The sequence below is a fragment of the Stegodyphus dumicola genome, chromosome 8, assembly GCF_044657685.1.
Source record: "Stegodyphus dumicola isolate Sdum_Otavi_A_Nest chromosome 8, ASM4465768v1".
NCBI lineage: Eukaryota > Metazoa > Arthropoda > Arachnida > Araneae > Eresidae > Stegodyphus > Stegodyphus dumicola.
This window is the reverse complement of record NC_140775.1, coordinates 52,586,109-52,601,810: the sequence shown is the minus strand read 5'-3', so window position 1 is coordinate 52,601,810 and position 15,702 is coordinate 52,586,109. Positions and strand designations below refer to the sequence as shown.

The 15,702-nt window shown below is 31.4% G+C and overlaps 1 protein-coding gene across 4 annotated transcripts in view; it reads right to left on the bottom strand.

The window, feature by feature from the left end:
- Positions 1 to 468: 468 nt before the first annotated feature.
- anne (polyamine-transporting ATPase anne boleyn) overlaps positions 469 to 15,702 on the bottom strand; it is a 220,760-nt gene continuing 205,526 nt past the window's right edge. For all 4 annotated transcript variants that reach the window (XM_085821861.1, XM_085821859.1, XM_085821860.1 and 1 more), the window contains 6 exons: positions 15,506 to 15,578; positions 15,249 to 15,399; positions 7,774 to 7,916; positions 6,264 to 6,352; positions 4,607 to 4,699; positions 469 to 1,812 (listed from right to left, as the gene is read on the bottom strand). In XM_085821861.1, coding sequence (XP_085677987.1) covers positions 1,642 to 1,812; positions 4,607 to 4,699; positions 6,264 to 6,352; positions 7,774 to 7,916; positions 15,249 to 15,399; positions 15,506 to 15,578 — 720 coding nt within the window. In that variant the 3' untranslated portion in view covers positions 469 to 1,641. The remainder of the gene's footprint in view (positions 1,813 to 4,606; positions 4,700 to 6,263; positions 6,353 to 7,773; positions 7,917 to 15,248; positions 15,400 to 15,505; positions 15,579 to 15,702) is intronic.

The following is a 15,702-nucleotide window of genomic DNA, read 5'->3' as shown; positions in this document are numbered from 1 at the left end:
AATGTATTCTTTTCATATACTCAGGACTCTGAAATATTGTAAAAAAGGAAAATATATACATTTATATGTATATTTACAACACAATTAGAAAATATTTACATCCAATCGTGTCAAAACCCACTGATCTTAATGGTAAATCACCCAATGTTTTGGTCATCACGAAGGAATGGCCAGTGCTTCAAAGCAGTGTATGGGGTAAACCGTTAAAGCCACTCCATCTTACTTCCTACCTCCATGTTACAAAGATAAAAAAAAAACTCATTTTATTGCAACACTGAATTTTTTGAAAATCAAATTTTTTATTTAAAACTGAAAAATGAGCATGGATTAAGATGTGAATTATCAGAATTCTTGCATAGTATAAGCCTGATATTTATGCAGTCAAATCAAATGTTCACTTCAGATTAGAAATTATGTTACCATTAGTAATTAATAAACCAAACAAACTCAACAAAACAAACAAAAGTAGCCATTTTTTCTATTTAATTTTATTTACAAAACACAGCAGCCCCACAACAAAATCTATTAGACTCATCTAGGTCTGTTGTATATTTTACAAATATGTTTTCTTCTTCTAACAATACTTATCTCACATTTACAACACAAATTTAAGTTCAATGACATGGAACAGCCATTTCACCGTCCATGACTAAAGTTTGGTGCAAATTGTTTTTCCAGAAATTACATTTTGAAACAAACAAGACAATACTAAGGATGAGAAATAAATAATTGGATTAAACAATGAACCTGGCTTTTGCAACAAACATTTACAGGTTCATAACATATTAACAATAAGTGATTATGTTTCCCTTTTCAGAAGGGGCTATTTATTTTCCAATTAAACAGCTAAAAAATCACATATTTAAATTTCTAACAAACTTTTCTTTGGCAAGAAATTCAAATTAAAAAAAGGACTTTAAAAGAAATTTGTGAATTAGTAGAATTTTGTGTTATAAAACCACTAAAAGACAAAACAATTTCATTCATACCAATATCACATTAGGAAATAATATAAATATGTGCTGCAAATAAAACTAAAGCAATTCCATAAAAACTATGTACAAATAGTTTAAAACATGCAATGAAGAAAACAATTACAACTTCGGTCCCATTAACTTTACTACAGAATAGGGTTATGGTTCTTATATTGGTGACTGCTAAACATTTCAACCTTTCCTCTAGCAGTTAAAAAATTTGATGCTGGCATCTTAAATATACAAAAACATATGCACAGTGATACAGAAGAAATGCAATACCAAATTAAGCTGAAATTTTCTCATTTTATAAAAATACCATTTTTATGATTTAATAGAATACAAAATTTGAGAACACAGATGAAAAAAATTATTGCTGTTACATTCAATGTAAATGAAAGTAATAATTCACAATTTAAAAACCTCATTTTATAATTACTAACAAAATCAACATATTCTAATTAGAGTAATACTTAAGTAAAGCGCCAATATAAAACAATCACCACTAACCGTATCAACTATAATACAAACAGAACTTCAGAGATCCAAATATGGACAATAGAGTGTATGAAAATATGATGCACAAAATTTGTTTCTTTGTATGTTTTGGTAAAAACGTTAATGTAAGATGAATTGAAAAGCTAAAGGCACTATGACTTAGTAATTGTCAGTGGCCTATCAATATTGGACCAGATGCATAAATAGGTTTGTCTGTGGGAGGCCATAAATAATCTTCTGATATAGCCTTTTCAATTCTCTTGAATTCATTTTTAGGTTCCTTCTTGTTCTTAATGAAACGCACCAACCATCGTAACCAGCGACTTTTTGAAACCAACATCTAAAAAATAAATAAGTAAACATTAATATCAAATGCAAACAAAGAGCAAAATATTGCAACTTTGCTATGATGCACTATAAGAAAAATAGCAAAAATAATTAAATTAGAAATATATCAACTAATTACATTATTTCTGCTTGAAATGAATTCTCTACCCATTAAGAAAAGAACAAAAATGACAAGAAAGTTATACATCTTTTGTTTTATAAAGATAAAACTAATTTTCTAACAAATTTAATTTTGACATCCCAATAAGCAAAAGATTAAAATTGAATGCCTCTTTAATCACATTTTACTGTGAACTTTGACTATCAGATAAACATAGACTGCTAATAACTCCAGATTACCAATTGTACACTCAGCAAAGAAATTAAGAGAATTTTTATATTTGATTTACGATCTCCGGAACTACTAAACAGATTTTAATAAAATTTGGTGTGCACATAGGTTGCTATAATACAAACAAAATAAACATTCAACACTCACGAGAGTCTGAAGGACTAAAACAGTGGTTGCAGAAGACACAAAAGAAATGGGTTAATAGGTGGTATGTTCCCCTCTTACAGCCAAACAGGCCTCGCAGTGTGATATAAGGCAGTTTATCAGTGCCTGTGCCAACTGGTCCCACTCATTTAGCAACACTGCTTTCAGTTCCTGGATGGTTCACGGAGGGGGTTGCAAGTTGCAATTGCCCTCCTTAGCACATCCCAGACATGCTCTATAGAGCTGAAGTCTGGAGACCTGGCTGGCCAATCCATCCGGCGAATATCCTCGCTCTCGAGAAATTTGTCGACCAGAAGATCTCTATGTGGCCTTGCGTTATCGTCCTGTAAGATGAACTCTGAGCCCACTGCACCCCAGAAAAGGCAAACATAGGGCTCCAAGACCTCACAACCAGTCACAGAGTCTCTGTCAAAGACATGGAGAGGTGCATGGCCATCCAAAATGATGCCTGCCCACACCATTACACTGCCACAATTGATTTCGCGAATATTGAAGGGTAGGTAGCAGGTCCCTAGCTCTCTCCATATAAAGGTACGGTGTGAATCGATGTTTAGGCTAAAATGGGACTCGTTGGTGAACAGAGCGGTCGCCCATTGCTCTATACTCCAATCACTATGCTGTCTGCACCATGTTAATTGGACTCTCCTGTCCGTACACGTAAGCAGGACGCAAACAGCCGGTCTTCTGACAAACGACCCTCTCTCATTCAGTCTTTTGGAAACAGTCATCCATGTTACACAAGTTCCTGTAGCTGCATACAGGTCCTGAGAGAGCTGAGAAGCTGTAGCCCATCTGCTACGCCTCACTAAAATGGACAAATAGCGATCATCTCTGGCCACTGTGGCTCTTGGACGACCGTGCCCAGGCTTTCTCTCAGTGGATCCAGCATCCTGGAACTGCTTCCAAAGGTTACACATGACGATGGGCGTTAAATGAAACTCTGCATATCTGGACTTGGGATTGGCCTGCCTCTAGCCTCCTTACAATTCGCCGCCTCATTCTATCATTTAAACGTTGGTGGTAACTCATTTTTACTGTTCTGATGTGAATTTAACCGACTGCTGCAAGATAACACAAAGAAATTCGCCGAGGTGTTGTAGCGAACGCAATTCATCTTATTCCCCACGCACTTATAAAGCCTGTTTTCCTGCTGGCTCCGCATACACACACATGTAGGCTTACGTATTTGGCGTACAAGATTTGCCTTTTTATCTAGAAGTGGTGGTTTTTTCTTCAGTTCAGTTCTTTTCATGCAATTCGATAAAATATGCAAATTCTCTTAATTTATTTCACTAGTATATAATTTACGAGTCAACTGGCAAGATGTGTCAACCTGCAGTGCCAAATCAGAATTTCTTGGAACAAAAATAATTTTTAAATTATGAACATACATACAGAAAGGACTTTTATATAATGAATTATAAATACTATCTAATTAATGCATAAAAGTGCAATTACCATTATAAATACTATCTAATTAACGCATATAAGTGTAATTAATACAAAAATACTCATACATTAAAATGTTTTAATGTTTGAAATTTTATAGAAAACAATAGTTCAATCTATTTCTGTAGAATCGTTATAAATAGCAGCAGATTTTCAGAGAGCAAAATCAAAAGATCTATCATGCCCGTTCTTGGCACCATTGTACTGCATGCATTATTTTATTGTATTATTTCTAGCTCTGACAATAAAGGGATAATCATGATTTTAGTTAGTTTTTCTATTACTTGTTATTATAATTATTTTGGTATTTCAGGTCTATTTTGCCTCTTCAATTTATTTCATTTCTGAACTTTGATATCAATACTATATACAGCAGCAGTTTTTTAATGAATAGCAATCTATAAGCATTGAACTAACAAAGAATGCATTTTTCTTAACCCGAACATTATTTCTTTTTGGAGGGCTAAATAATTCTAAAATATATCAACTATGACTGTAGTCATAAAATAAAGTTTGGCATGGGTTAATTTTATTAGATGAACTACATGTGATAACAAAAGTGCAGAGGAAGTTCTTTGCAGACAACATAGAAAACACAGATAGCAAAAAATCTCTTTTCAATGAAACATTGCATATGAAAAAAATTTATTATTTCTGCTATTTTACAGGACTGTTCTCAGCATTATATTAGCTCAGTTTGTGTTTTGTCTGTGGATATTCTTCACAGTATTAATAAACGTTTACTGCTCATGAAACAAATGAAGATGATAAATCTCTGTCTTCACTAAATTTTACAGTCATTTTATGCATATTTTTACTAAAATAAAAAAGGATACTAGACCTCAAATGCTAGAGCAAGAAATAGGTTGCACCCAACAATCATAAGTAAAGTAACTCTAAACATAAAATGTTGATTAGGCTGCCATTTCACCAGCTGAAAATGAATAAAATTCAATTATGAATCCAACATTCTTTATGATACATGATTACAATTATCTAAAAAATAAAGCATAAAACAAAATAAATACATGAAAGAGAAAGCAATAACAATTTATGTAAAATAAAACAATAAATTATAAACTGTAAACAATTTTTATAGTTCAGAAATAAATTTTATACATCTGAGGCTGGCAGTTTAAAATATAAAACATTTGGTCGAATGGGAGTTTTTTTAGCAAGCTTAAATAATAAAAAATAAATAACCAATGTTGAAAATATTGCCTTCTTTATAATATCAAACATAATATTCATTCAAGATATCAAGAGTGCTTCATCAGTACAGCAAACAAACTACAAAAGTAGTTTCAGTCCAAGTTTGATTTTTGTTAGAATGGACTGAATGTAAAATATTTTATCTTTTTTGCCAGAGTTTCTTAAAATTTTTTCAAAACTAATAATATAAAATATCCTTCATCTTTCTTGATGGTATCATCCCAGATAAAAATAGTAAAACATGATTCATATGTGTTATGACTATTTTAAAAGAATCAGTTTAATTCACTTCCCTGATATCATCATACTGCAAATCATTACAGTCAGCTTCAGATCAAATAAACTGGCTGCATTTAAAATGTTTGCAAAATATTTTTAGAAATCTTCTTAAAATAAAACGCAAAAATTTAACTTGATCATGCTATTTCTAATCCAGAAGAATTTTAAACTGGGTTCGATTATTCAACTTTGATAAAGTATTTCATTCTACTTTTAATAGAGAAAATATTTGTGATGGAATCAAGAGTTACAAACACCTTTTTCATTGCTAAAAAATTTTACAAAAAGTTTCAGCCCAATTCTCAGGCTGAAAGAATGAATTCCTCAGTCTGTATTTTTAATAACAATAAAAATAGAAGTATGCCTGCATGGCTCGGTATGTTTCTGTTTGTAGCATTTTTACGAAGATAGTAAAACCAATAACATATAAAACATTATTTACCTCTTGTGAAGATTCATCTTCACTCTCACGAATGCTTGCTTGAAAATAGCTTGTGTACTCCTGACAGCATGCATACCGCAGTTTAAGAAGCACTGGTTTATACAATGCATTGTGGAAATTATCGTCTACGAACACATTATTTTGTACAAAATTTCAAAAATTAAAATTGATAATTTCTGATAATGCCATATATAATCGTAGTTGAAGGGGGGAAAAAAAAAAAATTCAGTTGAACTAATTCCTTTGCGTGTATATACACATATATAAATACCAGTACTGAGGAAAAATACAATATCCTCCTCCCCATAAAAGTTAGGAAAATGGCTGTCAATGGATCTGAAAGAACAGGGTCCTGCCCCTGTTCGTGAGGATTTTTAGTCAACAAAACCCTTGCAGCAATGGGATGAAGGAAGAAAATTTAAAATGGTGATTTTATTAAATAATAATTTTATTTAATAATAAAATTATTATTATAATTATAATAAATCAATTTAAATTTTATTATAAATTTTTCATTAAAGATGACAAAATGAAATCTGATAAATAATTAGTATTAAATACTTACACCCATAACAGACGCCAGAAGCTCAAATGGATTAAAATATAATAATGTTGTAAATGCTGTTAAAATTGCTAATGACCAAAGATATAAATCTAGGGGGAAAAAAGAACGTATAAATTAAGACAAAAATTTAACTTGGTAAAAAATAAGAAAGAGAAAATAAACACCATTAATAATTTAAAAACACAATTGTACTTGTCCTATAGTCAGCATCACAAAATTTCTCAAAATTTAAAAGAAAAATAATTTTAAAACAATTGCACAGAATGGCTAAACAAGATTCAGCAAAAGTTACGATTAACCCATGTGACTATTTAAACCATGCAACTATAAGACTATCTTTTAATTATAATACAGATTTTTAAAAACATAATTTCATTGTTGCATCAACAGTTTTGATTAAACATATAGTTCCATTTATTGTACAAACACAATATTTAGTTGACTGAGAATATTAACTTACCACCCAGAATCATACATACTATCTTATTAACTAAATCATTATTGCATTTCTCTACCATTTTTAAAAGGAAGCTTATATCTAGAATGCAACACCTCCACTAATTTTATGAAATGGAAATTTCTACACCACAAAGTGATGCATTTGTTCCACAAAAATATTAACAACCTGATAATCTATTTTAAATTTTTGAGAAGATGGTGTTTATAGAAGATATTTATTTTGATCATGTACACCTTAGACAAAGTGAGGGGAGGAAGGCCAGTTCTATATTTCCCATTCTATTAGGCCAATTACAAAATCTAACTCGCATTATTCATATCTCGAAAGCGTGACTTAGGACATATATTAGATTTATATGTAGTATTGTTCTAGCATAGGTATTTTGAGACAAAATCAGGCTTTTTCTGAAATGACTGGTCCATTCTCCCCCCATCACATTTAAGTTCTACAATTAAAATTATGCCCAAATATTAAATTTTGCAAAATCTGGTGAGAAACTTGCCGAGAAATCTCACCAGATTTTACATTTATATCTTGCCACATTTTTTTCACATTTGGTGAAATTCTTAATTTATAACAATATATTTTTCTTTCCCTTTTTTCATTGCATACGAGCAGAAAAAAAGGTTTATTGTTCTCACTATCAAATAATTTTAACAAAGTGGGTAAAGCACATTTGGCATTATTATTGCCTATAACAAATATACCAACCTAACAGCATTCACACTCATGTACATGTTAAAAAATTCAAGAACCAGATCAAAATATAAATAATTTCTCAAGTAAAATTTAGTCATTCATAAGATTATCAAACTAAGCCTAATATTTGAAACCCCAGGTATTAAAAAAAATAATTTTAATTATTTTCTTCTTAACTTATATGCATCATTTATTTAAAAAACCAACCTGAAATTCATGAATATGATGTACCAACAGGGTGGTTATGTGTACTCACCAGACCGAACCAGTCTGCCAGTACACATTAGCCAACATTTCTCATTATGATTTCTAATCAATTCTTATTTATAAAAGAAAAGAACTAATACTCACAATTGGTGAAAAAATGTTTTCGATATGGAGGACCATCTGAAACTATAAGAGCTATGATGATATACTGAAAGCATGAGACTAAGAATATTGTTGTGTTTTCCCAACAAGGAAATATTGCCTCCTCCGTATGTACTGGTTCATACCTATTATAGGAAAAAATATTAAAAAATAAGAACAAATGTACTAAAAAAGAAGTACAAACAAAACAACCATCAGCAACAGGTGAGGAGTAATCTCTCGATTCTGTTTCTGATTTAAATTAAGAACTACCTGAATTCAAATTATGACAGAATATGATATTGAGTGATGAATACATAACAAAATAATAACAGATATTTTGTATGACCAGGTCTGTTTTATGGCAGCCCTCAAGTAGGTAAAACACAAAATATATTCACAAATACAAGTTATACCTCACTTTATAAAAACCTGAAATTAAAAATTAATCTTTTAAAAGCAAAATTTACTTAAAAATTGGAAAATTATCTAAACTTTTCCCCTTACATAAAAACTACCACAAGGTAGCCTTAGTTTTAGCCCAAAAGGACTATTAGTCTAAAAATGCGATTTTGCACAGTATACTCTCATGTTAGTCTAAACGAATATTCATCTAAAATATGAATATTCATTGTGGTGCGTTCATCTAGAAAATGAATATTCATCACTGATCAGCCCAGGTGGAATAGTGAAAAATCCATCTAGGCCTATCTCTATCGATAATCTTTACTGATAAACCATATTAAACTTCAACAGAACCTTTGCGGGAGATTCATTAAAACTTGAATCTTTCAAATTTATTTAAATTTTAACTTCAATGTTTTTTATGCAAGCACAAATATGAACTATGGTACATGTTAGCCCTATTGTATTAAGGGATGAGTATCTATAAATTGAAGAGTTAATGTGCGAGCTCGAGAACATTGAAAGGTGAAGGCAGGGAGCACAACTTTGAAGCAGGAAACTATCACATTGCAGTTGCAGCTAACATGAGGTTGAAAATGAGTGAAACATTACCAATGACATCTTATGCTTAAGTTAATAACATTATTCCTCATTCAAAAATGCCAATATCATAGAGTCAAAACCCTAGAACTATCATTTGTTATACCAATCTTTAAATTGCCAGACATAAAGTACACTTAGATTTAAAGTGTATTTATAATATAAATCTCATTTGCTTTCTTTAGAGATGTGTTTCATATATATATGTAAAGATATCAGAACAAATTTCTAACTTAATTGGCAATAGCCCTTTAAATTCCTAATTTGAATTTATATATTTATATCTCTTCTCACTGCGTCATGATGGGAACGATGATGTCATTAAAATGTATAACAATGCAGCTGCAATCAATTGTACCCATTATGAAGATTAAGTATTCATTTTTATTTTCAGGACATAAATAATTCTTTGAAAGCACATGATGAAGACAACATGCACCACAAATGAAGACAACATGCACCACAACAGAGCCAATCTGTACCTCACAATTTCACACAAATGGATGTCATATCTATTTTTGTTTAAATTATGGTAAACATTATGACATTTTCTTGAGCAATTTTTCCAGCTTCTTCAACTGGCAAGTACAAATCTTGCTTTTTGATTAAGAGATCATTATTAACTTTCCATACATTAAATAGGATGGTGGGAACTTTTGTTAAATTGTTTGTTTGTTTTGTTGTATCATTGCATTCTTCAGTAACTGATGGAACAATTTTGTCCATGCAATATTAGTTTGTGGTGTATTAGCAGAAGTCAATAATTGTGTAGCATTATTGGTTCTAGAAAAAATGCTTAAATTGTGAAGAAGTAAAAGCAGCATTTCTATTGCATATTTTCTTTGGACCTGAATTTGAAAAATTCGTTTTAAACAATTCATATAAGTATCAGCAGTTATGCTTTTAAAAACAAATTTCCATATACAGTGTATGTGCATTAATTTGAACTAATCCAAAGGCCCCCCAAAAATTTATATTGGAATTAACGTTAAAAACATCTCAATACTTTGAACTAAATTTTTATCACTTTAATTAATTCTAATTAAAACTTTGACACAAAAATGAAAATCTTTATCTTTGTTTAGCAGAGAAAACGCATGCTGTACTTAAATAGTCTGTGTCTCAAAATCACCTGCATTTCTTTTCTGTGTAAAGACTCACAGGCCTGCATTCATAGCCTATTGCATTTCTGCTAAACGATAGTGGCTATTGTCCTACAGTTCACCTTTTATCAATGCTTAATGGATGAAGCTCCCTAGCCATAACCTGTTTCCTTGGATTCATTCAGAACACTTTATGAATAGGTCAGGGTAGGAGTAGAATCATTTGTTATGTGCCAATTATGCCTGCAGTGAGTGCAATTAAATTATGCTCTAGTTTTTCTCTCTCAATGTATGGTGTGAGTGTGTAAAAATTCAGGATGTCTATATGTGAAAAGTAAAAAAAACTAACTTTGGAAACAAAGGTAGAAATTTTAAAGAAAGTAGAGAATGACAAACATAAAATAAAGTAAGCACCTTGTCCACGTGTTTAAGAAAAAAGGAACCAATTTTAGATTCATGGGAAAAATCTAAATTTTCTAGAGGAAGGAAATGTGTCCCAAGAAGATCTAGAAAAGCTCTACTGCTATGGTTCCAGAAGGCAAGACTTAAAAATTTCCTGATAAAAGGACCCTATTGCAGGCAAAGGCTGATGAATTGACAAGTTGAATGGATATTGAAGACTTTAAATGCAGTGATGCTTTCTCAGTATAAGTCAAGGCACAATATATCTTATCAAAGCTCTGATGTAAACGAAGATATATGCACCAGTTTGGATAAGAAACTTCTCTACTTACCTGCTAAAAAATATTTTTAATACAGACAAAACTGCTATTTTTTTAAATAAAATCTTGCCAAACAAGACATTACATTTTAAATGGGATACTTGCGTAGGAGGTAAAAGCAGTTAACAGAGGATTACACCTTTAGTTTGTGTTAACATGGATGAGAACGAAAAGCATAAATTATTAGTGATTGGAAAGTCCAAGAATCCACTGTTTTTTAAAGGAATTCAAACACTGCCAGTTGATTATGTATCCAATACAAAAGTGTGAATGACGCATGGCATCTTCAGTAACTGGTTAAAAGGAATAGATCAGCAGTTTTCAAGAGAAAAACATAAAATTCTCTTATTTGTGGATAAAGAAACCTGTCACAATAACCTTTTACAACTGTATTTCATACAGATTGAATATTTGCCACCAAACACAACTGCAAAGCTACAACCAACAGATCAAGGAATCTTTAAAAATCTTAAAACAAATTATCATAAAAGACTTTTACACAAGTCATTTTTTCTTTAGACTGTGGTAAAAACCATGACATTACTCTGCTGACAGCAATAGATATGCCGCATGAGATGCTGTTAGAAAGCATAATTAGCAATTGCTTTTGTCATGCTTTCATGAATGCCGAAGAGAACAATCATATCAAAGAATGTGACGATACTGATACAGCCTCTTCTGAATTAAAAAAAATTTAAACAGGGTTGCCACTCAAACAGGAGAATGAAATTCCCTGACTTTTTCAGGTTTTCCAGGTGTGTTTCAAGAAAATTCCAATCCATCCGCGTAATGTACGTTGGGTATGCTAAGAGGTAAATTAATTATGGTATTACTTGTATTGTGTAGCAAATTCACTTAATTATTCAATAAATCCCAGAGGACATTTATTCTTAATTATTTTTGGTATACTTTGTTTGATAATTTTGTTTAGTTTTCCACTTAAGAAACTTAATAAAATTTAAGATATATATATTTAATAACAAATGTATGTTTTATTTAATTATTACTCATGATCATCACCAGTTCAACACGAGGCTAATCCGGTTCTTATAAATCACAATGCAATGCTAAATAGTTAGGTTAGATTTTAGGTAAATTTAATTTGCGTGAGGTATGTTCTTAAAAGGCACCTTAACACTTGAAAACACAAATATAATTATAATAGTTGTTGTTTTCTCCACTGAAGATTGAGATTAGAATCCTCCCAATCTGGAATAAAGTAAGGCTTTTTTTTTTGCAGACATTCTGGAGCTAAACGAAAGAAAGAAATCTATTTTAATAAACTGAGGTATTTTATATTTATTTCGCAGCATACATAAGAAAAAAATATGTGCATTAAATTTCGTGATGGTATGTCATCATACTGCTATAATTAATTTCAGGATTATGCCAGAGAAAATTTCCTGAAATTTGGAAATATTATTTGCTAATAATAAATTTAGAGGGAAGAAGCAACATTAAATTATATGAATAACATAAAAATAATTACTTAAAAATTGAATTAGAATAATCAACGATATTTTAGTGAATATAGTTATATTACATGGCTAGCCTAGATGACTGATTACTATTTTTTTTTTATTTTACTGCAAAATGGCAAGGCATTTATTTAAAAAAAAAAAAGGTTTAAAAAGATTTTGCGGTAAAATTCTAGTATACGGTAAGGCGTTGGCACGATTTTGAAAATTGTCGCCAAGACCAAAATGACCCGTTTACTGCGCATCAAGATGTCCCCAAATCCCATTATTATTCTAACCAAAGAACGTCTATGTAAAGAAGAAAAGGTTCCATACAAGTAAATGCTATTATGCCGCTAGAATGTGGAGGGAAAATTTGCCAGGGGATTTGGCGACGGAACCTGGCGGCCAGAATTTCCCTCTCCGCGATGTGTACAGGAAATTGAGAAACGCGTGTTAAGAAGAAACGCTCTTTGACAAAAAGAAAACTACGAAAATCCGTTTTTAAATTATTGCGAAAAATCCAAGAAGAAACGTTTTATCAAAGGACGTTTCTTCTTGGATTTTTCGCAATAATTTTAAAAACGGATTTTCGTAGTTTTTTTTTTTTTCCCCCTGAAAATAACTAATCCATGAATTAATTTACTTGCGCCAAAAAATATTTTCTTTTCCTTTAGAGTTTAACCACTTGCGCTAAGACTAAACTTTACGGTTGTGGTGCCGTGCGCTACAATATAACAAGCGGTAAAGGTGTCTCATTTACGCCGCTTTGCATCTGAGAGTGCAATCCAGAGCTGTAACTCGAGAAATAAACAATCCTGTTGTTAGGCGACGTGTGTACCACGTTATTTTCATTTTTGCGATAAATGCTTATCGACGTGCACGTCGCTCACGGTTTGAGACAAAAGCAGCTTGACGTGCATGGCACGTCTTTTTAGCGCAAGTGGTTAAAGAAATTTTAAACGATATTCATTTTATGAACTCTTGATAACGTGACCTTCGAACTTCGACACCGGTTTCGAGCTTTGGCAACAGATATGTCAGACATGCACAGCTGTTTTCCCTCTATGATGGAACAGAGCCACAGCCATGTCTGTTGGAGAGAGGTTTTCCTTCTTTACAATACATATTTTTTTATTCTAACCTCCATGGTACCGTATACTAAGATTAAACCCATTTTGTTTTATACGAGAACGGGTACATTCTTTAGTTCATGCACTGCACATGCGATTCTCGAGAATATTGGAAACCAAAAGTTGCGGGAAAGTTGCTTTGCCTTTCTAAAAGACAATCAAATTGGAGCTGCGAAAATTGGCTCTATGCCAGCTACCCGAATGACACTCACGTGATACATAATTCGCCAAAAAAGTTACCTCTTCCGACGTCGGCGCAAAAATCGCTTTTTTTTGGCGAGATCGTTGTATGAACTTCCCTGACTTTTCCAGATTTTGACAAAAATACTTAAATTCCCTGACTTTTTCCTGAATATTTTGGCCAATTTTCGAATTCCCTGACTTTTCCAGGTTCTCCCGGTTTTCCAGGTAGCGTGGCAACCCTGTTTAAATATGATAGTGTTAGTTTTTCTGATTATGTAAGTGTAGATGAGAACTTGGACTTACAGGGGAAACATAACAGCTAAATAATGGTTTTCTAATACCTGTATGTAATAATTTGTCTATTGGTTTTTAAATTCATTATTATTTTTAGGTGCTTCTATATATTCCATTTTAGGACTCCTAATAAGTGATAGAAAGTTAATATTACTCTCAGAGGTTCGATATTAATACAATTTGCATTTCTGCAAATATATGACTATAGTCATTTAACAACTTTTTAAACTGGTTATTTACATAGGAATTTTCATACTCATTGTTTTCAACATGATTAGCACGGTCCTTCTCATTTTCACATCAATATAAGAAATTATATAGTGTTATTTAGACATACATCTTTACTTATAAATTGATACATGTCATAATCAGTAAAGTTCAACTGCAATTTAAACAACTGAGTACAAGACGAACACAATAATGAACAATTGAAATGAGAATTGCCATAGAAAATGTAACATCTCTAATTATTCTTCCAAATTTACATGGCAATTTAATTATGTTAGTGACAGAAAGACAATTTTCTTGAAGTTTCAATAGTTTCAAAATTATCAATGCAGCTTAAAAAAGTATTTTCAGATATTACATTAACTTTGCTAGATCTATTAATAACAGCAGAAATTTTATTAATCCTTAGCTTAACATGAACTTTTTGGGGTGAAGTTTGATTTTGATAGAATGGTGATTAATAATAACTTAAGGCAGAAAGAATACTGGGAATTTGGATATCTGAACTGATGGTAGCCGAATATTTCTCAAAACCGGATTTTGAGGCAAATTAGATCTAGGGTAGAATGGTCTTGGATAATTAAGATATGGATGAAGATCTTGCCTAAAAATAAAAAACCTGGGCATATTACTGGTGCTTTGTGGTTCTTCAGGTGACTAGAGGTTAAAAATAAATTTTCTTGCTAAGGAAATCCAATTTTGAAGTGAAGTTGTCTTTTGAACACATTTACTCTACAAACCCTGAATGAAGGACTCAGTTAGAATTTGATCAATTAAATGCAATGCAAAACCTATTAGATTTTGCCGGGAAACTTACAAGTGTCTCTAAATTTACTGTAAATGAATGAAACATAATCATTAAAGGTAACAATATTCAGAAATTGAAAAGTAAATCAACAAATTCAAACTATCGATCTCGAGACATTCAAGAATACAGAATGATAATGCTCCTCCTTAGAAATGAAGCTAATTGTTCTTTTTTAGAAAATTTTTTTTTAAACTACTTAATTTTTTTAGCCGAATACTTGTCTACTGGATAATCTTAAGCTCAATCAAACACTGGACATGTAAACTTTTCTTTATAAATATTGTGCCTTCAGAACTGCTTTATCAGTAATAAAATTGTTGTTGAATTCCATATCTGTCTGCCAGTCCATTACAGTTACTGCCTGCAAAATTATCTCGGCTATAACTAAAAAAAGAATTGGTTTAATGTTCCACATAAACAACAACATCTATCCAGCCATCCATTGAATAAACATGCAATGACCACAGTGATTAAACTGCAATACAAAGTTTTACGATTTAGAAAGATAGTGCATTTTAGTATAAATAAAAGCTTTTAGTACATACCACTTTTGAATTTGTAGAAATATTAGACATCCTATTTGAATTAAAGAAATAAATAACACTTGCGCCACCAGAGACACAACATTGGGAACACTAATAAGACTACTGCGAGGACGCTGAGGTACCAGTTTTTCATATGCTTTTGTATAGCCCACTGAAAATGTAATAATGCAACTTCACTCTCATATTTACAAATATACAAAGAAAATTAATAATGTAAAAAGCTTTAAAACAGTTCTTTGGATATCAAAATTACTTACTCACAACAGCCAGAATGGTAATAACTCCCAAATCAATATACAGAAACATTTGATCAGTTAAATTTGTATCAACCTAAATTAGTGAGAATAAAGAAAATTAACAGAAAAATCTATTTGCTCAATTTTTACTTATTAATTATATTTTAAACACAATTCACAGCCTAATCTATTAAAGAAATTAAAAACAAAGAAATAAT